The 25,918-nt window shown below is 37.7% G+C and overlaps 2 protein-coding genes across 4 annotated transcripts; one reads left to right on the top strand and one right to left on the bottom strand.

Annotated features, from left to right (window-relative positions):
* Positions 1 to 161: 161 nt before the first annotated feature.
* On the bottom strand, positions 162 to 22,562 carry LOC124410013 (facilitated trehalose transporter Tret1-2 homolog). Of its 3 annotated transcripts, XM_046888101.1 has the most exons (9): positions 12,818 to 12,904; positions 11,503 to 11,905; positions 3,007 to 3,136; positions 2,771 to 2,906; positions 1,990 to 2,443; positions 1,527 to 1,776; positions 1,238 to 1,447; positions 935 to 1,127; positions 162 to 829 (listed from the first exon to the last, which is right to left on the bottom strand). In XM_046888101.1, the coding sequence occupies exons 2-9, from the start codon at positions 11,520 to 11,522 to the stop codon at positions 585 to 587; spliced, it is 1,638 nt and encodes a 545-aa protein (XP_046744057.1). In that variant the 5' UTR covers positions 11,523 to 11,905; positions 12,818 to 12,904; the 3' UTR covers positions 162 to 584. The 3 variants fall into 3 exon arrangements, with proteins under 3 accessions (XP_046744057.1, XP_046744058.1, XP_046744056.1); XM_046888102.1 differs by lacking the exons at positions 11,503 to 11,905; positions 12,818 to 12,904 and adding an exon at positions 22,451 to 22,562; XM_046888100.1 differs by lacking the exons at positions 11,503 to 11,905; positions 12,818 to 12,904 and adding an exon at positions 19,183 to 19,387.
* Positions 22,563 to 24,061: 1,499 nt separating this feature from the next.
* On the top strand, positions 24,062 to 25,634 carry LOC124410014 (NADH dehydrogenase [ubiquinone] 1 beta subcomplex subunit 5, mitochondrial). Its single transcript, XM_046888104.1, has 3 exons — positions 24,062 to 24,200; positions 24,727 to 24,944; positions 25,168 to 25,634. Exons 1-3 carry the CDS (start codon positions 24,113 to 24,115, stop codon positions 25,411 to 25,413), a joined length of 552 nt encoding a protein of 183 aa, XP_046744060.1. The 5' UTR covers positions 24,062 to 24,112; the 3' UTR covers positions 25,414 to 25,634.
* The last annotated feature ends 284 nt before the right edge of the window (positions 25,635 to 25,918 follow it).

Here is a 25,918-nt window from a genome sequence, read left to right as displayed (position 1 = left end):
TTCTAGTCAATGAATAGTTTGTCAAATACTTAAGCATCTATACACAATAAATATTTATACATACATACAGATATGTATACATACATAAATGTATGTGTACATATATGAAATATGCTTAGCATCTTACGACGCTAATTGCCTTTGTTTGAATTTGTTTGGACTGTGTTTACAATAGCTTGTCCACCTCTTAGCTTTGTTATTGCAATGACATGCGATGATGTAGGAATATTCATTCAAAGAAATCCTGAAGTAAATTGTTTTTCACTAATATCAAAATGGATATACGGCCAACAAACTCTTTGTCATTTTCTCGCCACTAAGTACAAACATTTTATTATACAATTAGATTTATCTGAGGTAAGACTTATCGTACCTTAGGTCGAGTATAAAATCAAACTCTACGAAGTAACAATTTAAATTAATACGTAAGATTCGTAAACGTGATTTCAAATATTCTGGGCTAGACAGCTGTTGAATAAAGTTCATGGTGTTATCGCTGATATTATTGTTATACGAGTCACTTGCATAAATTTTCGAAATATACTCTACACGACCATATCCTACAGTCGAATTTATAATACACATTATACCATATCCTTTGGCTTTGGATTAAGAGGTTCAGATACGGCTGCATTTGCTTCTTCCTTGGTGTTCTTGTGACCACTTCGCTTCTTTACTTTCGATTGTGAACCGATTGCCACAAAGTTATTTTCAAAGTATTCTTCAATCTCTGATAATTTTTTGCCGTGAGTTTCTGGTAGCAGAAGGTAAACAAAGGCTACTGTACCCAGTGAGACTGCGGTAAAGAACCATTGGACACCATGTGATCCTGCAAGAAGGAGAGTTGTTTATTGTTGCAGAAATAATATCACATTTACGGTTTCAATCCACCTTGTGAAATCTCGTTTTACAACTATGTGGACCCTATGCCTACCTCCGACCAAATCGGTGAGACTTCTGTAAGATTGGACTGCCGCAAACATCAGAACATTTCCTATCGAATAAATAATAGAATTAGCTAAACCCCGGATGTCCGTTGGGAATAGCTCTGCCGTCATGGTCCATGGTATTGTCAACATCCCGATCATGGATGTGGCGACGTAAAGCAGCAAACAGGTAACTGGTATCTGAAAGAATACATGTACTCGACAATGTTATTGCTTACCTAAAGAGCCGATTCTTTTTGAACGGCTGTGAGATGCTCAATGCTAAAAACTGTGTACTACTAATAACTCACCCAGTCTCCTAAGTCAACATTTTGAACCTTCATACAATATGTATAATAACCGGAAATCAGCATAAAAATTGCCATGCCGAAAGACGATATCATACATAGTACCCTTCTCTTAAATCGTCTCAATAAATAAGTGTTACCTATTGAACAAACGAGTCGAGTCAAGCCAACCCAGATCGACGCTTTGTATGGATCCACCTTTACCTCGGCTTCCTGAAAACGTCAAAGCAGTACTTTCAAAAATATGTTGCTTCATGATGAGACTTGTTTAAGATAAAACTTATATATTAACCTGAAACCATGTGACTGCATAGAACAGAGTGATATAGATCCCGGAATACTGTTGGAATAGGAAGAGCAGTATCAAAATGAGCATTGGTTTCCAACCAGTTGGTTTGAGGAAGCCACGTAACTTAGCAATGGTACCCCCATGCTTGCTCCTTCGTTGTTCGCTTAGTCTAATTTCATGTTCTTTCAAAATTGTATTGTACATGTCCTCCGCTGCCGTGATTTTGCCTACTTTTGGTGCAAATCTGTATATCCTAGAACGGAAGGAAAAATTGAAAGTCCATATTTCCGCTGTATGCATGAATATCTTTTCTATCTTTCCATATTTTCTGCACAAGGATTCTAAAGTTTAATTCGACCACCTTATTTCAGAGTGAGAAGAAAAGCTAGACTTTATAATATTTATAAAACTTTCATTGCTAAGCGAGAAGGAACAATTTTCAATATTCTTATTCCAATTTTCTTACCATTTTAGGGATTTCTTAGCTGCATCGGGTCTTCCCTTTGCGATAAGCCACATAGGAGATTCCGGTAAAAATAACAATAATATCAATGGTATAGCTGCGTAAATAATACTGATCCAAGCAATAACACGCCAAGTCAGGTATGCACCCTTAATATAAGAAAGAACCATTCCGAAGGAAGCCAGACCTGGTCCAGCTGCAAGCAGAGACCCCCTGAACTCTGGTCCAGCAACTTCAGTAATGTAAACCATGGCTGGAGCTGTGCCCATAGCAGAAGCCGATCCGGTTAGGACTCGACCCACCAATATCATTGGAACATTGGTAGCTGTCGCAATCATTATCCAGCCAACGGTGCTGGGAATTGCAGCCAGCTGAATTGTTTTCAGACAACCAATGGCTTCAGTGCAGAATCCGCCAACCAGTGCACCAATTGGCACACTCAGCACAACAATGCTGGCTGTAACAAATAATTAGTTGAGTACTTTCGATATTACGTACGAAGCACCTCAAATCATTTCTCAAGGTAAAAGTGGTGCGATACAGTGAGATAACATCGGTAGCTGTATCAAATTAAATTTGCTGTTTCAAATACAGAGCCATGAGATAGAAATCTAATCTCTTATGCGCAATTAAATGATAAATATTTTTTTCCTAAGCAATTATATGGACGATAAGAGGTAATTAATGTCTCGATCCCCTGGTGATAATTTAATTCCTGTTTGTAACATATTGTATACAAGGCATATTGGCACGGCCTTTGAATTGTTTAAATATAGAATCGTACCCATCCACGAGGTTTCAGATTTTGTGGTGGGAAGGTCTTCTGGATGCCCCTCGAGCTGTGGAACTAAAACTGCAGAATATGCCATGGCGATTCCGACAGCGACGTGAAACGATGTTGCCATCACGCAGGCTGCAAACTAAGCAGTGGCATTTTCCATAATTATAAATTAGAAAAACAAGTAACGCATGACCATTTATTTTTTGTTCCAAAAAGTTTTATTCGTAAACGTATTGTACCTGTGGCAATACAGCTTTGATGGAAGGTGGTTCTCTGAAACCCTTATTGAGACTTCGCGAGGAGACAATTGCATCTTTAAAACATTCTCGTTCATTTTCCTCGATATTTTTTGACGCCTCCTTCTCAACACTGTAAAAAAAAAAAATTACTTCTATATTTACATACTATCTGAGTTTTTTTGGTCTGAGTAGAAAGAATAGTTATAATTTTCCAAATGTCATGCATCAATTTGTTAATTAGTTGCTTATCACTGTTCCTATTACGTACAATGCACGTAAGTAAAGCGTAGGGAACATAAATGTGGATGGGATAGAAACTAATGCACAAGAATAAATATATAGTTGCATGTTTTATTTATCGTTCGACTAATAAATACATTGCATGGGATTCCGTCAAATCATTAAATCATTCGCTTATCGTGAGTAAATCTATTTCAATAATTGTGCGAAGTTTAAGAATTCGGAGTTCGAAAGTTGAAGTTTCGACTGTTGTCAAATCGATCCCGCAACCAGCCCTGAACTGTTTTTATTGTGGAACTTGAGGTTATTGCCCGATTCGCGGACCCTTCAGCTTAGTCACACGAGGATGTTGATTCAATCGTATTTCCAATTTATTCGCGCCTGCTCAGAACAGTCATTGAAACGTTATTGAACATCAGCCCTCGTGTCGGTTCAAAATGAACGTGTATCACAACAGCGTGAATGAAGGAATTAATTTCTCACGTGCTAGTACAGCGACTTTCGTCTATCTGTAATTATATGCTAACCGAGGTTTTCACGTGCAGCCTTCGGAAATCTGCGAACAGTTCTGTGTTTTCACAACACGTATACATACGTATACTTCTTATACATGTTGGAATTCTAACTTGATTGATGCATTCTGACGTGTGTATGTATGTATTGTATGTACAATTGTACACACATACGTCAGTATGATACATACACCAATGCACACACCTACATAGGTAATGAAGCGACCAGAGCGGTTGTCTCATCACAGGAGTCGTATCAATTGAAGTGAGTCTTTGCAAACGGCGAAGGACGAATTTATGTAACCCAGGCTACCCAGATAATGAAAATCAATGTAATATAGAGCAATGCCGTTGTCGCGTATTACTGTTAGTTGTAACGAGCACGCGGAGAGTGTGAAAATAGAACGTATCAAACAATAAGATTCTATTCGTCTTAATTGGATTACATCTTATTCGCGAAAACAAAGCAATTACTAATTCCAGAAATATGCTATACGTTTTGTCGGGCATATTTCCAAGCTTTTGTCGCCGACTTCTCTTTCGTTTTTTCGACATCCGCGAGTACAATTCCAGACCATCTCTGTATCACCCTGAAGATTTGTGTATAAGCGTTAACAGATACGACGAGGTCACTGGCCGATTCGGTGCAGGCGTCGATGGCGTTTGTTAAAACATTGATGAACAAGCGAGAAGTAAGAATTGGACACACTTCTAACGGTGATATGTGTTTTTACTCTTCTGCCGGAAAACCTAGAGCTCGCAGATCATCCGGATTGCAAAAACAAGATCGTAATAAACGTTGCATTTTTTTCTTAGTTTTTGTTTCCCCATCAGAAACGTGGAGGACGCGATCACGTGATTGTGGTCGTCGATTACGCGACGTTTGCAACCGCGATGTGTTACGCCACTACAATTTCAATGGCACTCGTCTATGAATGTAACACAATAAACCAAGAGTATTGAACAATCGTCGATTGAATATTAATGTCGAGCGGACGGTATTGCGAAATTAAAGCAAGTATTACTAATACCACAGTCTGCACTAGGCTCTTACCGATGATGTAATCCTGCGATTAGAAATTTATTCGGAAATTGTGATTCATTTAATCAAGACTTGCGTATTGTTTGACACATTATATTGTGAAATTCCTTCCATTTTCCGCGAAGAGGAAACGCAGAACAATTCTTCAACGCCAAGGTCTACGCAATGCGTTGCAGAGTTTCAATTACAGCCAACACGCGCTGGCGAAGTGATAAAAAACAACAGCAATCAGCTGCGATTAACTGTGTCGTGAAACACAATGTCTACCTACTTGTTGCACGTGGCATTGAAAAATTGCGTAAAAATTTAAGCAAATCCTTGTCGTCTCAAGTCAATCAGTAAGATATCATATCTGTACGGGCGTTTTATATCTTTAAGGGGCAAGGAAATGGAGGAACGAATGTGCGCAGAAATTTGTTGACATTACGGCGCGATTCGAGGTGGATGATTATACGCATTATTTTCCACCGAGATTGGTTGCCACACAGGTATTGTTAACACGACAATCGCAAAGTGGCGAGAAGAAGGGATTTAAGGACGGTAGATCGGAATTAGTTCGAGAAACATTGGATTGGCTCATTTTAGCGCCGTGTAGTACAGTATTGCTGTATAATAAATTAATAAAGTCATAGCAGCTGATCAACACAAAGATAAGAGAACCAGCCTTTCGAGCTATTGGGGATGGTTAATATCCCAGATTTGAAAGAGAGTACATCTAATGCAGCTCCATTGCGATGATAACAGAATTCTACCTATACTTGTATTGAGCCCAGACAATGTTTACTGCGTACATACAATTAGACATCGTGTTTGTAGATATGCATTATGCATATACAGCCGTATGGGAATCATTATTAGCTGCCAAATCTGAAGTACATAGGATTATACAAGTCTCCTTTTTACGACGACGACTTTCGTCGTCAGTTGAACGTTTACAGAATTTTAGTTCAGCTGTCGTACGCACGTGTCTCACAGCCTCACGATCAGCAGCGGACTCGAGTATCAGATAATTATATACAGCGTTGATTGTGTTTCCGCTTATATTTGCTCATTTCTATACAACGGTTCAAGATTCAATTACTAATTTTTTCATGTCTCCTTATTTTCTCACCGCTTTTCGTCTGCGATTAGATCAAGTCTTACTGCACTACCTAATTGTAAATCGATTTGTGATCGACCTCGTTACACGAATTCTCTCGAGTATATCTGCCCAATTGTAGCGAGAACAATAATCCCCATTTTTCAACTGCTACAGAATAGTTAAGAAGAAAATATGCAATGATAGTAATAAATAGGCGTCTACGTTGTAAAATCTTTCTATATGAGAACGCGTGTTATTTTCGCTGAATACTACGAGCCCTTCGTCCGCAGTTACAGACCGCAACTTCCAGAATTGATAACAATTTAAACTGACCTCGGATATGCGAATCGGACTGTGCGGATAAAAAATAATTCAGCAAGTTATGTTATGTATGTATATGCAAATAGCAGCCTATAGAGTAGATATGATGTGATCTGTAGCTTGTTGAACGACAATGCCTACGAAGACGTATTGCATTTCTTTTTATATAATCAATCATTGATTCAATACCTTACATATGACTTATGTATTTGACTCTAAGACCGTTGTTAATCAGACAACATATTGTACAAACAAGATCCAATTGGTGTCAATTAAACCGTGTTACCTTTTCCGACAAGTAATCTAAGCTTTTAGTGTCAAATATAGAATTAATACGCGAAGATGTCGGCTCTTTTTATCAAGATTGTACAATTTATTTTTTCTTTTCAACTGCTACGAACGTCGTTCGTAATTCTATGTGAAACAAGTTGAAGTGCTAATAAAATGCAATGAAGAAGTCAAGAAATTTTAATCGGTCTATAATTTTTTCACGGACAACATATTTCTTATAAACGCCTTGGCGTAAATTGGCGGCAGCAAAATTTGCTGGGACTCATCGTCAAGTGGAATAAGATCTGTACCTGAATATAAAATGTTGTGCGATAAATAAATGCCACAGCGATGAATTCAGCCTGTTTGCAACTGGATATTTTCAATAATAACTGATTGTCAGAAGCGTATATAAACGACGCATTCGTTCAACTTACGGATATAAAAAATGGTCAGTTTTATCGCCAGGTGTTCGGGATGACTTAATATATGTACCTATGAGTTCGCAATTTCGTATTCAGCAACTAGAAGTGCAAGTCGATCCTGCGGTGAGATACCGCCAACGACAAAAAGGTCGAAGAAGGCTTCTCGAGTATGTTTTTGGAAAAAATTTGTTGCCATTGTCGAAAATCTTTTGCTTCTCGAGTGTGTACATCGACGATGCATAATACATCAATATAACTCTGATTGTAAGCCCTTGAACCATCCAGCATTGCGACATTGCAAACTTTGCACGTGAATCAAGGAAGTAAGTCCACAGTTTCACTGTTGCTGTGTCGTTATACTTGACGTCCGTTGTTTTTTTGTTTATCTGCGACATCAAAATATGTGTACGAAAAATCCCAACAGTTTATATTAGCTTTGAATGATTTTTCAACTTTTCGCACTTAACGAGCGGATCCTTCCATCGTTGTTTTTATTTACTTTTTCGTTCTCTCGTTCGCGATTACGTAGTTTGGCCAAATGCTGACGTGCCGAACAACCGGAGCTTTGTGTATAATTATGCCTGCGCGGATCTTACACCGTCGATAATTAATTTTGCCTAGGTCTTTGCTACTAGATACGCAACCTGTCATTAATATTCGATGTACATACGTATGCATAATGCATGAAAAACAAAATTTACAGAGGTGCGAATGTTGCACAATAATACTACCTGTGTCGCAAACAGATGCGTGTTTTACGTATAAGCACATGTAACTGTTGGTGACGATAACAACAACAAGATCTGATTCGATTTGTATACGCGATGCAAGAGAAGTCGATAATTCGTTAAACATTACAACTGAATTTATTTACGTTGAATATATATATTTGAATCATGTATTCATGCAATATCGTATGCAATGCGTGCGCGTATTCTTTTTTCGGTAGCATAAACAAGTCTCGGTAAAAAAAAATTTATCTGTGTTTTCGAGTGATTATACAGGGTGCCGCATTTAAGTTGATAAACGCGATTAACCTGGAACTGAAGTGTTTTAGAGATATATGTTTCAGACAAAAGTTTAATCATCTTCGAAGCGGGATCTAATGGCTATATTTTTTTTCAGGTCAGTAGAGGAGCTCAAAAAAACGTAAAAGTCAACTTCATCTTTTCAAATGGATACCCTGATTTTGTTTTTACAGATTCATGTATATTTTATGGGAGAGAATGAGCAATTTTGTTTTCGAATCGTTTTTTTGTTCAGTTCAATTTTTTGCGAGCAATTAGGCATTCTCAAAATTTACGAATAATTAATAAACAAATATTTTTCGCACAAACCATTTAAAAACCATAACAAACAGAACGATTTCACACCACTCTGTTCGAGTAACAGTCAGTCTAACACATGTTCAAAATGACGTCCTTCGAGCTCGATACACGTATCGATGCGGTTTGCGAAGTATTGCACAAAAAAGATAAGAAAAAGAAAACTTCTGAAGTAATAAATAAAATTATTCCTAATTTTAATCCTCTAATACGTTGTAGAACATCTCTCTCAATATCTCGGCAAGCATTTCTAATCCGTTCTTTCATACTTTCCTGAGTAGTTGGCGCATCTTCATAAACGTCTTCTTTGAGATATCCACACAAAAAAAAAAAAACTGGTAAGGTCTGGTGTTACGCTGAGTATTGCTTGAACAGAGTGGTGTGAAATCGTCCTGTTCATTATGTTTTTTAAGTGGTTTGTGCAAATGACATTTATCTGTCATACAGGTATTCGTAAATTTTGAGAATGCCTAACCACTCGTAAAAAATTGGACCGAACAAAAAAAACCGTTCAAACAAAAAAGCTCAAATTTGGATAAGATATAATATGTAAGATTCTCTACCGCAATTTGAATGCACGATTGAAGAAAATTTTACCTTTTTTTCTTTAAGAATACCTCACATATACGAAGAAAAAACTAACTGACCAAAAGTTTGCTCGACTTTCTTATGTCCGGAATATTAATTATTGTATCCTATTACATCAAATATAAAAGTACGGAGAAAAGTTATTGCGGGTATAATAACAGTTCGATATTCCTTTTTCTCGTCGGCATCTACATCCGCTCTACATATTGTATATTGTTTGTGGAGGTAACAAGATACGGGCAACATTACTGATATTAAGTCCGTGACTGATATATATATATATCAACAATCGAACGCTATCGATTCTGAAGCCAAGGTGTTATATAGATATATATATATATATATATATATATATATATATATATATATATATATATATAACACCTTGGCTTCAGAATCGATAGCGTTCGATTGTTGTCGAAGGATTGATGGCGCATTCCTATCGCCGTACAAATACCGACTTACGGCTCTTATATTATGTGACCTTGTCTTTTCTCACCGTTTTCTTGTCTCATCTCCCGCTATGCTTATGTATAACTCTAGACGCCGCGTCACTTGATGCTCATAGACATCGGCGCGTAGCGTTTATACGTATCAGCTGATGGTAACGGGGATAATGCTTCGAAAAAATTTCCCGTTTTTTTTACACGACTTATTTTTCTGATCTGGATCAGAAACACATGGAATAATTTTGTCGAGGGGAATCGATAAAATTAATCATTTGACAAAAATAAAAAAAATAGGGAGAAATAATGTCTATGTCAAAAATGGCCTGATTTCTACTCGCTACGCGTTTATCGTACTTTATATCCTACACGGTATAAGACTGACTGCAACGGGGAACGCCAGAAGTAGTTGTATACGGTTCAAGTGTACGTACCTAAGCTCATTTTTCCTTTTCCACCTTCTACATTACATCTATGCATTCACCTACAGTAGGATGCGAATTGCATTGAGACACGTATGCGTGACTAAGTTATGAGGGGGGGGGGGGGGGGGGGGGGGGGGGGGGTTGAGGAGCGTTGCACTCGCCTCTGTCAGACTGAACGGCGTTGGCGCCAAAAGCCACGCACATGTAGCAGCTCATGATCAGCTGGATTCGTCGCACGCGTCGATCATTAAATCCCCTCCCAAAGAATACGCAACCTTTCGTCCTTCCGCAGTCACTATATAGATACATGTATACTACGTGGAATCGATTCTTCCTTTGCCTTGTACGAGTTTACGACGAGATTAAATACCGTTAATTGTTTTTTATTATTTTTTCAACTATGGTTCTTTACGATCGACGTTGCGGTGTCTTCCTTACTGAAAATGTTCACGTGTCAGATCATAAAATGTTTTTATGGAATTCAGCGTGTAATTTATTACATGATTTAGTTGTAAATTCGATAAAATACATAAGACATCTCATAATAAATTATGAAAGTCCGAATCTTCAGATGTACCAGATCAAAATTTATATAGTTCACGACATAGTTTATTATATGATTTTCGATCTAATATACCTGATGATTTGTGCTTTCGTAATTTATTATGTGATTTCTTATGTATATCATATCAAATTCACTAAATAAATCATGTAATAAATTACACCCCCAATTCTTCTACAACATTATATGATTATATAATATATTATAATATGAACATTTTCAATAGGTTTCCTTCTCTGACTTTTTCTATTTTCTTTTTGCCCTGGCCTTAATACACCGCAACAAGTATATTTACAGATAATCAATATGTACGTGTAAATAATGTTTGATATGATAACATATTTTACTATATGTATTACCTAATCACGCCCCGTTTGCGCTCTCTCTCTCTCTCTCTCTCTCTCTCTCTCTCTCTCTCTTTTTGTCGACTCATTATTCCCTTTTTTGCTCGGGGTGAAAATATCAGCAGCAGCAGCTTATCATGTAACATGTTTAACAAACGCGACTGTAGAAAGTCAGATTTGCAAATCATTCCTACGCCTCTACGCGAATGTATATATTTCGCTGCGTGTATTGTACACTTCCCATTACGAATAGGTACCTATACACAATGACTTGGTGAGAAGGAAAAGAGGCTAAACTTTTTATCGGGTCGGGTTACCGCCTTCTCCCCCTTTTTTGCCCCCTCATACCTGTCGCTCGAACATATCAATTGAAATACATTCGCCTATGCTATAAACGCTTCCACAGGCTTTTTACACATTACAGACGCACAGGTTTTCAAACTGCTTTGAGCAATTTTACCAGCTGAGTATCGTTATTTAATCTTTGTTTTTTTCTCGTTCTTTATTACTTTTTGCATTATTCGATTTTTTACCTCTCTCCACCAGCGGTAAACGTTATGAGTGCTGGTATGAATGTGTGAAAAAAACGCGTCCGTATAGCCGTCATCTGGAATCAGTCAACGTTTGTAAAAGTTTCCGTTGGCTTCGTGGGGAATTTTGATCGCGGATTGATACGATGATGACAGCAATGCCGCCCCACGCTTTGCAAAATGTCCGGCTCTTTCTCTTTCTTCGTATTATTACTGACGTAAAGAAGAACACGTGCGGCGCGTGGTTTGCATTCCAGTAACGTTGTGTTCGTATCATCGTCATACAATCCTCAGATGGATTAGAATCACTGAAAAATGTTGCCGCAGGCGGTCGAGGACGGCCGATTCCTACTGTATGTATGGGTAAATTACACGTGCAACTCACCTCAGCGAGTACGGATCCATGTTTCTTCGCAAAAGTAGTAGTAGTAGTACTAGTAGTCGTAGTGTAGTACTAGTCGGAACTTTTCGCCTTGTGCCTCTTCTGCTTATTTACAAATTATGCACACACACACATACGCATACGTATGTCACACTTCACGTTCTATTATGTTTAGTTTCGGCTTTTCGTATCTTTTTCCTTTTTTCCTCGCGTCTCTTCTTTTTATGGGGTTAACCTTGATTTGTCTCCGGGTTTTGCGATGCGTGTATATATGTATGTTACAGTAACTCGTAATGTGTCGAATTAAAATTTACAAAAGTCGAATGTGTGTCTGTGTTCTAAAAATTTATTCCTCGTCAACTTCTTCCGTTCCAGTGCGGTGAAAACCTTGTTTTCATTTTACTTCCTGAAACGTAAGAAGAGATGAAATCTGTGGGTGAAAAAACATGGAACATTTTTTTCACGCCAAATAATCTTATAATAACGATGATAAATCGTACAGTGTAATGAAAAACATTTTGTTCCAATCTGCAATTTTTATATTTATCACTTTTTACGCCCAAAATTATCGTAATTTCAATTTTACTTCCAAGATGCAAATCGCGTGCATAATTCCAACATACTAGACACCGTTCAAGGCTCGAGATGCAAAAAGTCCGACGATAAGCGAGTTCAACTCTCGCGTAAGCAAATGCGGTTGTACATAATACATACTGGGTGTACCGTAGCATCCATTTACCGAGTCGCGAGCTTCTTTGTATTTTACCTCTGTTTTAAGTTTCTAAGGCCGCGGGTCGAGTCTGCAGATTCCGTATAAAGTATGCGTACATATCCTATATCGTGAAGTGAAATTTGCGTTACACGCTACCGAAAGATTGGAGAGCACGGTATGACACACATGATTCATTTCCTCATTTGGAGCAACGCGAGATTGGCGATGCCATTAATGACACGCTGCACAGAGACGCGGAGACTTCGGGAAATTCATATTTTTCTCAGATTACGCGCGATGTGCACGTTTCTTTTGTTATCAACACATGACACTCGTACAATTCATCACACGTTCTCGATCGGATATTTTATTAAAAAAAACCACTTAGAAACGTCTCGACCCGAATACCGGAATCAGACAACGTTGTCATTGGGGCAGCGTGGAAGCGATATCGAGTACTTTTATACTTTTTTACGCGTCGCAAGCGAGCCGTAAAGCATAGAGTGAAAAAAGAAGGCTACAATATACAGTATACGATTTATCACGTGTAGTAAATAATTGTAATTCCATTCGATCACGTGCATCACATAATAATAGCGTACTTACTTTCACCCCTCCGCTTCGTTGTCGCCGGGGTTTCTTCCCTTCTAATCCTTCCTTCGATCGTGCGTCGTGTTATATTGTCGAATAATTGTGCATAGACGACAAGTCCGAAAGTCGCGAAGCAGCCTAGGAGGAGGAGGAAGTCGATGTACGGGTATCCAAAGGACAACGGACACGAATGTGTTATTAGGTCGGGATAAGGATGCGCACAGTGTTACGCTGCGAGTAGATAAATGATCCTCTGTTCTGTTGGCTGACTGACTTACCGACTGACTGCCGGACCGCGCGGCCAAACAACCGCGACTGATCGAGCCTCTGGAGTTTCACCGACCGACCGACTCTTAATTCATGAAATCTGACAATGAGCCAACCCTGAGCCGGCTTGCGCCGCCAGTAGTCCTCACAGTCATCATAATCAGAGATTGGCATGCGCGGGCCCCAGTCGCCCCAGATTTCCGCTAATTCCTCGTGAATCGATGACGTCGACCAAGATTATCACTCGCCAATGGGTTTCATTTTCACACTAATTACACGCCGATGTCGCGTATTAGATACATCGTACCGATTGCTCGATGCTCGATCGGATCGATTATCAGCTACATGATTTTCTTAATTGGTAATTACCTGGAACAACATCGGGACAATACTTCATCTTCATCTTTTGCCTCCGACGATCGTACGTGTCTTTGGCGATGGGCTATACTAACTTATAATTAGACTGACTTCTATAGTTGGAAATTAGATTTCGTTACGTCTATTTTTTTCGACGTCCTGTTGCAGCGTCTTTGCTAGATATATTTGGAAAAGGGAAGCTGTAAAAAGAACTGTGTCTGTATAATTGTTGTATTCGTTTGTTATTTCGAAAATCTTCCCATGTATACCTATATTTGTACCTGCATAAAGCACCCTTTGATAGCCGGTTATATAGATTTTCTCGAACATTCGCAGTTCCGGGCGCATCGACGATGGATACGATTTCCGAACTGAAACTGTGAATTATTATACGTGCCAATATTTTCAATCCCTCAGTTGCACGATTAATTGACTGTCGAATTTCAAATGTTAAAGCTTATTTTGATAAACTATTTTGTGACATAAACTTGTGTGATATAAACTTATTGTGAGAAATATTTTTTTACTAATCTAATATTACCTAAAAATATGGCACGTCAATAAAATAATGGCCATAGGCTGATAAGTAGGGTAAAAATGTCTTTTACAAATATCCGGATGAAATTTTATGGATAATTAGGAACACGTATGGAAATTGATGTTGCGACGGATTGCAAGTTTTTGCCAACGTAACTGACTAGGAAGAAGAATTAGCTGTCGCAGAATCAATTTCTATGTATGTACTATTAAAATTAGGGTTGTGCGGGTACCAGAATTCTCCGGACCGGGTTGGGGATGGAAAAATCTATTAGTATCGGGTCAGGTTCCCGAAAATTGTGAGATTCCCGAGAACATCGGGTTTCATGAAAATGTCAGGATTCACGAAAATATCAGTTTTGTCGAAATTCTCGGGAATTCCGATTCTATCTATGAAAGATGAAACAGCAATACCCCGAAGGTATGCTATGGGTCGTTCCGGGGTTGACGGCGTTGTCAAAAAAACGTAAGTTGCGATGCATATTTTGTACAACTGTATAATGTACATTCGTGTACTGAATACTAACCAGAGATAATCATACACCTAACGGAAAACCTCTGAAGAAAAAGTTATGATAAATACTGTTTATTTTTGTAATACAAAATATTTAAATACTACGTAAATTATGGACACAGGAGAAGCGTAGAAGCGTAGTTTTACTGAACATGTTGATGTCATTTGGATAAACTGTCTACTATTAGTATTTAGTATTTGCCAATATTATAAATATTAGGTAAGTTAGGTTAACCACGTTTTGGGTTTCTCGAAAATTTCTCTTTTTCCGAAGTTTTCGGATTTGCCGAAATCCCGATTTCCCGATCCGATACAAACCCGTTCCGAACCCAAACTGTTTTCCCGAGATTTTGGGAACTCGCACCGCTATAATTAAAATACTACGACCCTAAAAGTATCAGACCCTAACCTACTGATTTTTGAGAAAAGAAAATTGCAAGAAAAATTGAACCATTTTTTTCTCAGGATTGACTTAGCCGTTATTATCAATTTAATAAGCTCAAAATTTATTCACTTTGTCTGTAAAAACTCTTGACTTTCTCAATAACATAATTAATCTTCAAATAAATCGGTCCAGCGATCCCGAGAAAAAAATTATTCTGTACTTTTGATTATTTTTCTTTTTCTCTATATCCAACTGATATTATAACCATATCCATAAAATATCATTCAGATATTCGCAAGAAGAATTTTGATTCTCCTTTTCTCCCTATAGTCTTTTTAAAATTCAACAATGGAAAATATGATGACATAAATATTATAATTATCATTGTAATCATTATTTTAAAAGTTATTTGCAATACTGCTTTAAAAGTTACTTGCAATTATACTGCTTCATGAAAATGAGTCTTCAAAATAAATTTTACAAAATTGTTTACTGTTCAATTAACACAACTTTGCAATACATCCATGAATTCAATGAGCATCTTGAAGTTTCAAAAGTTTTTAAGGTGCACATAAAGACCCGTTGTACACCTCGAAAACGCGGGGATGCAAAACTCCTATACCGCTCAAGCAACCAGAGTGAAACTTGGGCAGTTAATGCCTTATTTTGGCAAAAAGTGGAGCGTCTTTTTACTTTTTCAAAATTTTGACAAAAAATTTACAGATTAGTTACCACCCACAGAAATTGGCCAAATTTTCACAGTGACACTTAATTGATCGAACTATCCGGTATGATGCCACTCGGCGGTGATGAAACACACATTTTGGGCCCAGTCCCATGAGATTTGATGGTGAAATGACGATCTGGTTTTCGATTACGAAAAACACCGAAATCTCATTTTGGCGACATTTGTTACCGACCTTTCATGCATGCCGGTAATTTCTTACCGACATTACACGCATACATTACCGGCATGCGCGTAATATCGGTAACAAATGTCGCCAAAATGAGATTTCGGTGTACTTCGTAATCGAAAACCAGATCAGCTGCCATTTCGTCATTTCACCATCAAATCTCATGGGACTGGGCCCAAAATGTGTGTTTCATCACCGCCGAGTGGCATCATACCGGATAGTTCGATCAATTCAGTGTAACTGTGAAAATTTGGCCAATTTCTGTGGGTGGTAACTAATCTGTAAATTTTTTGTCAAAATTTTGAAAAAGTAAAAAGACGCTCCACTTTTTGCCAAAATAAGGCATTACCTACCCAAGTTTCACTCTGATCGCTTGAGCGGTATAGGAGTTTTGCATCCCCGCGTTTTCGAGGTGTACAACGGGTCTTTATACCTGCACCTTGGGATTTCGAAATCGCAATGATTTACTATAAATTAGCAATTTCTAGTAATCTAACAAAGGTCAATTGAACAATACCGAAAACTGGGGCGTATCATTACACCGTGGTTTTTGGGAAAAACAACGAGCCGAGAAACTTTGAACCTTCATCAATTTATATGGTTTTACAAGTAGTTTATTTCCACTTTACATTTTGCCTTACTCACGCATAAGCCGTGCTAAAAATCTGTTTTGTTACTTCAGAATTTTAGATTTCGATTTCTAACCAATAAATAAAATAAACTTGTCCACAGTACTTAAAATTTTTTTTTTCAAAACATATTTGTGTTACACAAATGTTATTTGAATATTAACGGCAAAGGTAACTTCTATATGTCATAGAAATGTTTGCAGAAAAAAAAAATACGGGTCGGAGCGATTCGGTACAATTTTTTTGGGTCAAGACTGTTAGTACTAATCCGTATCGCGTGTTAGTTATTGAAAAGTACTCTGCAATAATTTTTATCAAGGCGGTTAAATCTTGATATAAAGTTGAAAAACGGAAGCTATGAAATTTTAATATATTTATTAAAGTCATGATTATACTATGTTTTTTGGTATTTATAAAATTTGTTTGGTAATTTTATTTTGGCCCCCCTCCCCAGCTCAATCTGGATCGGCTTGGCCCCGTGGTGTGCCTAGGAGTGCAGCGCTGGACTGGACTTAAGTAAGTCGTGTACCAACGGCGCCAAAATACCCTAGATCGGCGGTGATTAATTGTTGTGACGTTGAATCTGCGTGGGGGAAAAATGAGCGGGACTTTAAATAGCTCACACCATAACTATACATGATGTCATTACCGAGCGGGGTAGCGTTTGCCAGAAAAATAATTTAGGGATTTCTTTAGACAGTTGGTACACATCTCACTTAAAGGCTTTAACCTCGAATAAAGGCGCGTGTCGTAGGCGTTCTAGGCAGACCATGTATACTCACACCACATTTCGCCCCCCCCCCCCCCCCCCCAAATCTGTTATGGATACGCGCCTGCAAGGCCAAGAAAAAAGGAGGCAGAAACAGAAAAAAGGTTTGAATGGGGCGATTGTGAGAAATCTAATTAACGTACACCCCAGTTTAAATAACTTTAGGTATAATTTTATCAGCAGTAAACATCACAAGTGTTTGTAGCGTTGTTTACTGTTTCTTTTTTGATGACCTATATCCGTATAATAAGTTATATCACAGAGCGGGTTTGCTCCCAAGTAATTTGTGTCAACATTATTCCAATGGCTTCGTCTTTCTTATTACAATTAGGCATGTTTAATCAAGTACAATTCATAACGCGTTAATGGCTTTCGCGGTGCGTTATGCTACGTATATTCTACGCATACGGCGAAAAACAGCTGCTCATTTGTCTCTGTGATAAAAATATAAATGGATATAATAAGGCGATATATCAGCACTCGTACGTATGTGTACATACAATATATAAGTATAATGATGTGTACTTATATACCGCCACCTTGGGCAATAGTTAATTAGACAATGATTCATTAGCTTTAGGCTGCGTGCGATGTATAAACGGTGTTGACGTAGGTCTACATTGATCAGGTAATAGAATAATGTTATAACAGGATACGCCAAATCGCGTATGAGTATCTATGCGCTTAATGATTATCTGGAGATCGCGATACCGGAAATATTATAATTTATACGCGCAATACGATCGATCGGTTGGATCAGTTGGAAATATATCATTGCCACGTCGGTCGTGTAAGATCAGGTTGACACGTTGAAATTATCTGATTACGTACTTTTTCCCATGTCACTTCGACGAAATAAACTTGTCGCCTTCATCAGCTATATTATGAGATGAAATATACCGATTTATGCGGTTTTTATCGCGTGGGTGATAAAACGACGTCGTTTTTTCATTGATCTTGTTGTACCCTTGAATTTCATGTATTATATACGTTTATTACGTTTGTACGTATATGACGGTCAGTTGTCTGTGAGGAGGGAATCGCGAGACAGAATCGCAGAGATGTTTCGAACGCCATGCGGTCGCAATTGCGAACATTTATAAGGTTCAACGAGTCACTTGACCTGCACAGTATTGCGATACAACTGCAGGATGAAACGGCACGCGGGTTGTCCATACAATTCAATATCATCGTGCATCTCAAGTGAAATAATGTGATGCGACTTTATAAGGCACACCGGATCGTCATCATGAAATTAATGTAGCTTATAATACGGAATTAAAGTGTTTTCCCCTTTTTTGACCTAAGAAACCGAGAACCAACGCTTACTATATGAAACAAAAACCTACCCTGTAGACATCGGAATTTACTCAGAGGTTACTTATTTGCCAAATAAAATGCACGGGACATGAAATTCAGCGAACAGTATATTGATATAATTAGCGACCAGCTGCTGAGGATTATCAACGAATAAATAGGTGATTAAACGTGAATTTCACTCATGCGCAGCGAAAAAACATATGTATTACTTGTACAGAAGTATACGTGTTTTTGTTTTTATCGAACATTAGTTATAAATTTTTGATACCTTCTGTGAATGCATTTTTTGCAAGATATCAACAAATATTTTGACAATTTACAGAATTCAGTCTATTACGTAGTTGAAATCTCAATTATATGTACGCCTCTCGCACATGTCATAACGTACGTGTCCAACTCGTGATTACGTATGTACCTAACGATAAGACAGCATGTGAGCAACGAATTGAGAGTCGAGTGTATACGTACATGTATGTGCATCCGTATATGTACTTTTTGCACGAATCGGTCACCCAAGTGTATAAATTGTCCAAATGTGGTTCGTTTCATAGACATTTTATCAACAATATATCTTTATTACTAAAATTTACCCAATTTACCGCATCCACCAGCATAGTAGAGGGGAAACGAATAATAAGTGATCGTCAATAATGGAAATTCGAAAGAGTTTCTCTTTGTTGCAACTTACTCTGCAGGGCAGCCGTTTGAAAATTTCATTTCCTCCATGCGGCGACACCTTTTATCAAATATCTTGTAGCCCGCTTCTGCACCATGTACGATTTTTCAGGTAGATCGTTGTCGACAGCAATCGTTGTAGATCGCATTCGATCGAATGATTACACTTGTACCGTATGACTGACAGTGAGCATAGTTCGAGTAATATTAGAGCGTGATTCGGCGGATCTCGCGAAATTTTGACAAAGCGATAAGGTGGATATCTCTGTGACCCGAAGCCGAGGACACTCCGATTTTAAATAATGGGTACTGATGGAATTTTTCTCGCATCTAGTGACGTGTATATATATGGATGTGTGTGTATATATATATCGTGTAATATTATGTACATAATTATAATACGGTGAGACTTTTTTATATTTATATTACAAAAATATTCTCATTGCTTTAGTTTACATAGTTTAGAGATATATATATATATATATGTATAGGCACAAGTTATAAAATGTACGTATAATCACTCATGCGTGGATTAGGTTTTACCTATTTTTAGAAAAAATTTATCGCCTTTTCTGTGTAGTACGTCAAGTTTGTATAAATTATATATAAAGACAGGCGGAAGCCACGGGCATGACAGCCTGCCTGTTTCTGTAATATAAGATATAGATACACGCATACATTAATTATGTTCGTATCATTGCATCGTAACATAGTGTTTACAAATTGTTTGCGATCTTTTTATAATCGAGGGAACCAAATTCTACGCTGTAGTATTTTATAAATTAAATAATACACACGCGTGTACGCGGGGATTCATGACTGACTGATACTACGATATAATACCCTGTAGACGAATTCTCCGCGTAGAGAAACTTCTGCTGGAAGAGTTATACCTCTTCCGTTCCCGCTCTTATCTCACGGTTTTTTTAATCAAGACGTTTTCTTGCTTCCTTTCTACCCCGCACCCTCACCTCTCATGCCGTAATTTTACAATTGCGCAATTCACGTAGGTACGCACACATACACCGCGACGTGAACACTGTGGCCCGTCTCACCATTCTATTATAAATATTAACATTTTCTTTTTCAAGTTTTGTCTTTAATTTTTTAAATTACATAATTTAAAAAATTTTTGTATGACGAATTTTTATTAGTTAAAAATTTTATTATCACAATTACTTTGAAAAAGGATGTTTGTTTGTTTTACCAGAAACTTTAAAAATAACACGTTACTTGTAAACCGTATTTACGTTAAGAAATTATCAAATTATCAGCGCCTCTCGCACTATTCGGAAAGCTGTACTTATATCCATGCTCGAACAATTTCAAATCAGCGCTCAACGGTACATTGAAGAATGCGGACATGTCTTCGAATGTTTATTGAAGTGATTTATGACCGTACGTAATTTGCTATCGTAAATATGGTTTACGAATATAGTTTTATTTTCAAAGATTCCGATAAAATAAATAAACATCCTTTTAAGAATAATCGAAATAAGAAAACATTGGATTAATAAATATTAAATGCGAAATTAAAAAAAAATAAATAAATTGAAAAAATTAAATAATCTACAAAATTAAAAAAAAAAAAAAAAAAACATTCGGAAAAATATAAAAGGGGGCCACAACCCCTTTCTTGATGGCCATAGTAATCGTACATACTAGGTGCACCACTACAAGTATTCCATCCTTTAAAATTCCCTAGAAAAAATACTTTTTTTCGACCTTTGGCCGGTTTTTTGAAATTTGAAACCACTGTGCATCACGAACTCATGAACCAAGTACAGCAGCCTTTCGTAGCAACTTGATTGGCTCCTATCTCATCACCATTCTCTCATTACCAGGTGGTAAGTGTAGTAGTTTTTGATGCAGAATTTGACGCCCTTTCAAATGCCGGTAAAAGAAATATACTGTTCTGTTTAAACAAATCAAGTTGACCTTCATCTGACCTTGGCTGGTCCACTTACGAAAAATCTGACGCTGTCATAATTTTTGCCCCTTCAAACCGTACAACTTTTGTCTAAAAAAATTTTCACTCACACTTTTTGTTTACGAGATATTTTACTGTATTGACTAAAATGAGACACCTTGTATAGGGGAGACTGGGGATAGAAGTTACAGGGGTAGATTGTTACAGCGGTCATTATTTCTAAACTACGGAAAATGGAAAGTGGAAGATGATGAAAAAAAATAATTTTTTTTTTTTTTTGGAATTAATCATTTAAGATGGTTCTTGTATTAAAAAATGAAATAAAAAGATACTTTAGCGTGGTAAAACTCGATTTTCTTTTCAATTCAATAGCAAAACGAAGAAAACAAATTTTTTTTTTTTTTGTTAAAATTTGATTACTTTTAATAGATAAAGATTATTATTTATTCATTACACTTGTTCTGTTTTATTGGGAAAGCAACAATGGGGTTAACTTTCTTTCAGAACACAGAAAAAAAACTATGTAACAATTTACCCCAGGGCCGTAAAATGTGACGGTCTGTTTAGGTTTTTAAAAAAAATGTGTATGTCAAGAATGATTTTCGATATTCGATTAGTTCTTTCACAGAAATAATATTTCATAATGAACCTAACGCCGCATCAATAAGGGATAAATTCGTATTTGTACGTTGCGCAAAATTAAATTTTTTATAAAAAGTGTAATTTCTAGCCTCGGTCTTTCCTACATAGTATAATACTGTCATAATATCCGTCATGATTTCTACGTGCAAGCTTATTATTATCAGTTTGTGCGTGGTATGATTCTTTGCAGAGGCACATGTATTAATGTATATCCAGATATATGGGTATGTCTGTAAATATAGCGTAACTACCTATCGTATATAATATTATACCGCCATTCTTCTTCGTTTGAAAGACGTTCAAATAATTAGCGCACGATACCTATAAAACTCGTGTGACAGAACCTGACATAAAAAGATTAATAAAGTGTAACAATGGGGTTGAGCCGTTTGTAATACACTATCGGTGCCTCTTGAATGTCTGGCCTAGAATTTGCCGAATCCATTTAACCCCGTGATACCGTATAATTAAGCCCAGTTCACCGTTTTATACGCGATATCTTCAGCACTTTGCGTTATAGCTCTATCGCAATTTTATATATCCAGCTATTGTGATGGACAATTGCACGTCAACCGAAGGACCGTAATCAGCTCTAACTTTTTATGTAATTCCAGTTTTCATTCATTCTCGATGAATTCTTGATTTTTTGCGATTGTTTCTTTGATTGCAGTGGGTAAAGTTTTTTTATTTTTTAAATTCTGAAAATTACCTCTCGGTCCTCATCGTCCCGCGTAGTTGATTATCAGGATCGTCACAATTAGGGATGCTGATGCAGGAGGTTCATGACATTCGACTGCTAGAGTACACTCTCGCGGTTATGAACTAGCACGAAAACATGAAATTTTTTCCTGATACTCTCAATTGCCCCACCATTCTGTATATCGGTGTGTATTACATATATATTTGACGTAAATTACAGTCTTTGAACAGTTGGGGATGATCAGCTGACAATAAGTTGCTTCATTTTGCGAGCATTTGCTCTCTTTTTTTCGCTTGATTTCCCATTTTTCATCCTTGGAGTTCTCTAAACTCGTATAATTACACGAACGCGGGATTATACAAACGAAAGATAATTTTCCAACATATTTACAGCATAGTATAAATGTCTCACTCTCGGTCGAAACCAGAAAAATATTTAACAAAATAAATGAATACTGAAGGTGCAGTTATTACATCAATTTATACGCATGGCTATACCGATGTCGATATACTTGAACGGATTACGTTTTTTTACTGTTCGTATGCTTTTTTTACGAATCGATCTCTCATCCTGCAGAAGTTAGTTTTTTTTTGTTTCCTGCGTTGATTGGGTCAGCTTAATAAACTGGTGATACTAGGCTGAGGCCCAGATTACGAATTGATTGATATCTAGGCCTGTGACTAACCCGAAGCCAATTCGTGCATACTTTAATCTTTGACGCATGCACATGCATACAAATCGTACGTGCCTTGCGGTATTTTGTGTAAGTATTCGATCATTGCTAGACTGACAACGAGCCAGATTTCGATACCAGATGAGGAATAGAAAGACAGAGGAGGGCTGAGCGTAAAAAGATTATCCGCTACAGTTATACTGACGATAACATGTAATTATTATTAGTATTTGCTTATTCTCACGTGATTGCTCACGATTCCCTTGACTCTTTGGCACACAATTTAATTATAGGTATGTTATACGTATACCTATAATATATGTATTATACATACACGCTAACGTACTGTATGCAGCGTACAGCGTGTTACGTGTGCGTTTATAGGTATTTACCTATTCCAAGCTTCGTGGAATCTTTCGGTTGTGTAGAAATTTAATCAGGGATCATATATACTTGTATGTTTTCCGACAACAGTGTTGTTCTTCTGCACGTATGCTGCGTCGACCAAATGAGTGTCACATGACGAAAATTCACGCATACAAATTCAGAGGGTAAACGATAACTTTTTATTTCTCCGCGGATTCACGCGTTTTTTAGTGGGTATGATAGCTAAATATATGGCATGAGAGACCCGACAAACAGACCATAGCAGTTAGAATATACGAAGAATATGAGAGGGTATCTCTGCATATTCTGTTCGTAACTCATATTTAATCTCGAAATACTTACACATTCTTCTCTCAAGTTGAAATTCAAGATAATTTTCTAACCGGGTTGAAATAACGATCAACGATGTTACACCTTTTCACCTATCTTCAATTCAAATTCTCCCGCGAATCAAACGGCGGCGATAGTCAGCGAATCTTCAGTCAACACTGGCGATCACCACGCCAGATGTGCTCGGTCGGTAATTGAACGGGAGATTCTGTGGCCCAGTGGTGGCCAACCTGATTTCAGCACACCTCTGGTCCCAGACTTCGGGTTGCAGACAATCCAAGATGGCGGTGTGGAGTAGCATGCTCCGTACCTTGGGTCAAAGTATTGTCAAATATCGCGGAACCGTGCCGGCAAAATTCCAAAACAATGGTGAGTTGTTGGCAATAATGACAAGCTAACATACTTTGTTCGAGTGTCATGGCCTCGGGCTTCCGGACTCGATAAAGCCGGACGAAACTGGGTTACGCAACTCGCCTGACCGGAGGCAACGTCAATAACCCAGCCACCGTCGAGTTGAATTACTTACGACGTTCACCAGGTTTATGAGACGATGATGCTTCGTTCCACATTCCACGATGTTTAATTACGTGACTCTCGCTTCTCCTTCGGTTTTGATTTCATCTATTGTCGCCAAGTATCTGAGCAATTTTCCAACCTAACCAAGTGCTTGTTTCTTCACGTGTGTTGTACATTGAGAAGCCCTGAGAACTATGTACAAATTTCGAACACTCGGATAGCAATGGAAACAACAATGGAACGAACGAATTGTCGAATTTGGAAAGAACGATATTATTCTCTTTTATTTATTTCTTTTCCACAGATCGTTTTCCATTCTATATTCTGTGTTTAATATACTGATAGTGATCGATGACGGATTTTATTCTAACGATTTCAGGAGCTATTAGAAACATGTCGGATCATGGGCCACGCATATTCCCCCTTCAGCCGAGTAGATGGCAGTGGAACAAGACCAAGGACCTCTTTCACTTTTACGTGATGCTGGGTCTCATTCCTGTCGGCATCATTGTTACAGGATCTTACCTCTTTGTCGGACCTGCAACTCTTCAAGAAATCCCTGAAGGCTACGTTCCGAAACATTGGGAATACTATAGAGTGCGTAACATACTTTAACACACTTTACACTACAGTTTTTTTTTGTGGATCCTGAGAATTTATCCTCAGCTAGTATTCTAGCTTATGGGACTGCTTTTCCATCAGTAAAAAAAAAAAGCTGGGAATAGTCAAGGATACCAACAGTGTTTGAATGGGCTGTTGTTTTTCATTGCGTAATGTACAATGGAACCAATATTTAACTTGGAGTTAAATCCCTTTGCAGAATCCAATATCCCGGTTCATGGCTCGTTACATCTTCGCCTCGCATCAGCAGGACTACGAAAAAGCATTGCATTTTTTATGGGATGAAAATCAAAAAACCAAGCTCCGTTTCTTGGAAGAACGTGTCCAGAACTTGATGAAGGACAGGTCTGATTATCAGGCTTGGTACTACAGACCGGGTCTCGCCAAGTATTACAGATACAGTCGTACGACAACCGAAGAAATCCACTCCATGGATGGAGAATAAACTCCCAGTAGAGTGCTTATCCTCCCATGATAAGCCATAGATTATGAAAATTTTAGTTTCTTTCTTAATTAACCCTGTCAAGATTCAGCCGATTGAAAGCTTTAAAGCAAGCGAGGAAATGTAGTATCGAATTCGCATTTGTCATGTTCAACTGGGCGACAAGGTATCACTGTACAGATTGAGTGTATAAATAACGTATTAAAATTACACGAGCCAACAAAGCGAACAACGTCGTTCATTTACTATTATATTGTTAACTCTTTTTTCACAAAATTTTCCATTCTGTTCTTTTTTTTCTCAAAATAATCATGCATTCTTTACCATTGCTCTTCAAAATTATGCAATTTCTCAGCAACTTCGATACCGAGATGACGAATATCTTACCGTTAGATACTTGCATTTGATTCAAGTCCTATAGGCACAACTTCTCGACTTACGCAGTGATTCCTCATTTATTTCTTGAGACTAACTTGATTAAGACACGTTTTACCGCCTCTTTTCATAC

This window comes from Diprion similis, chromosome 8, assembly GCF_021155765.1.
Source record: "Diprion similis isolate iyDipSimi1 chromosome 8, iyDipSimi1.1, whole genome shotgun sequence".
NCBI lineage: Eukaryota > Metazoa > Arthropoda > Insecta > Hymenoptera > Diprionidae > Diprion > Diprion similis.
The sequence above is the reverse complement of the archived record's forward strand: the minus strand, read 5'-3'. Positions and strand labels throughout refer to the sequence as shown.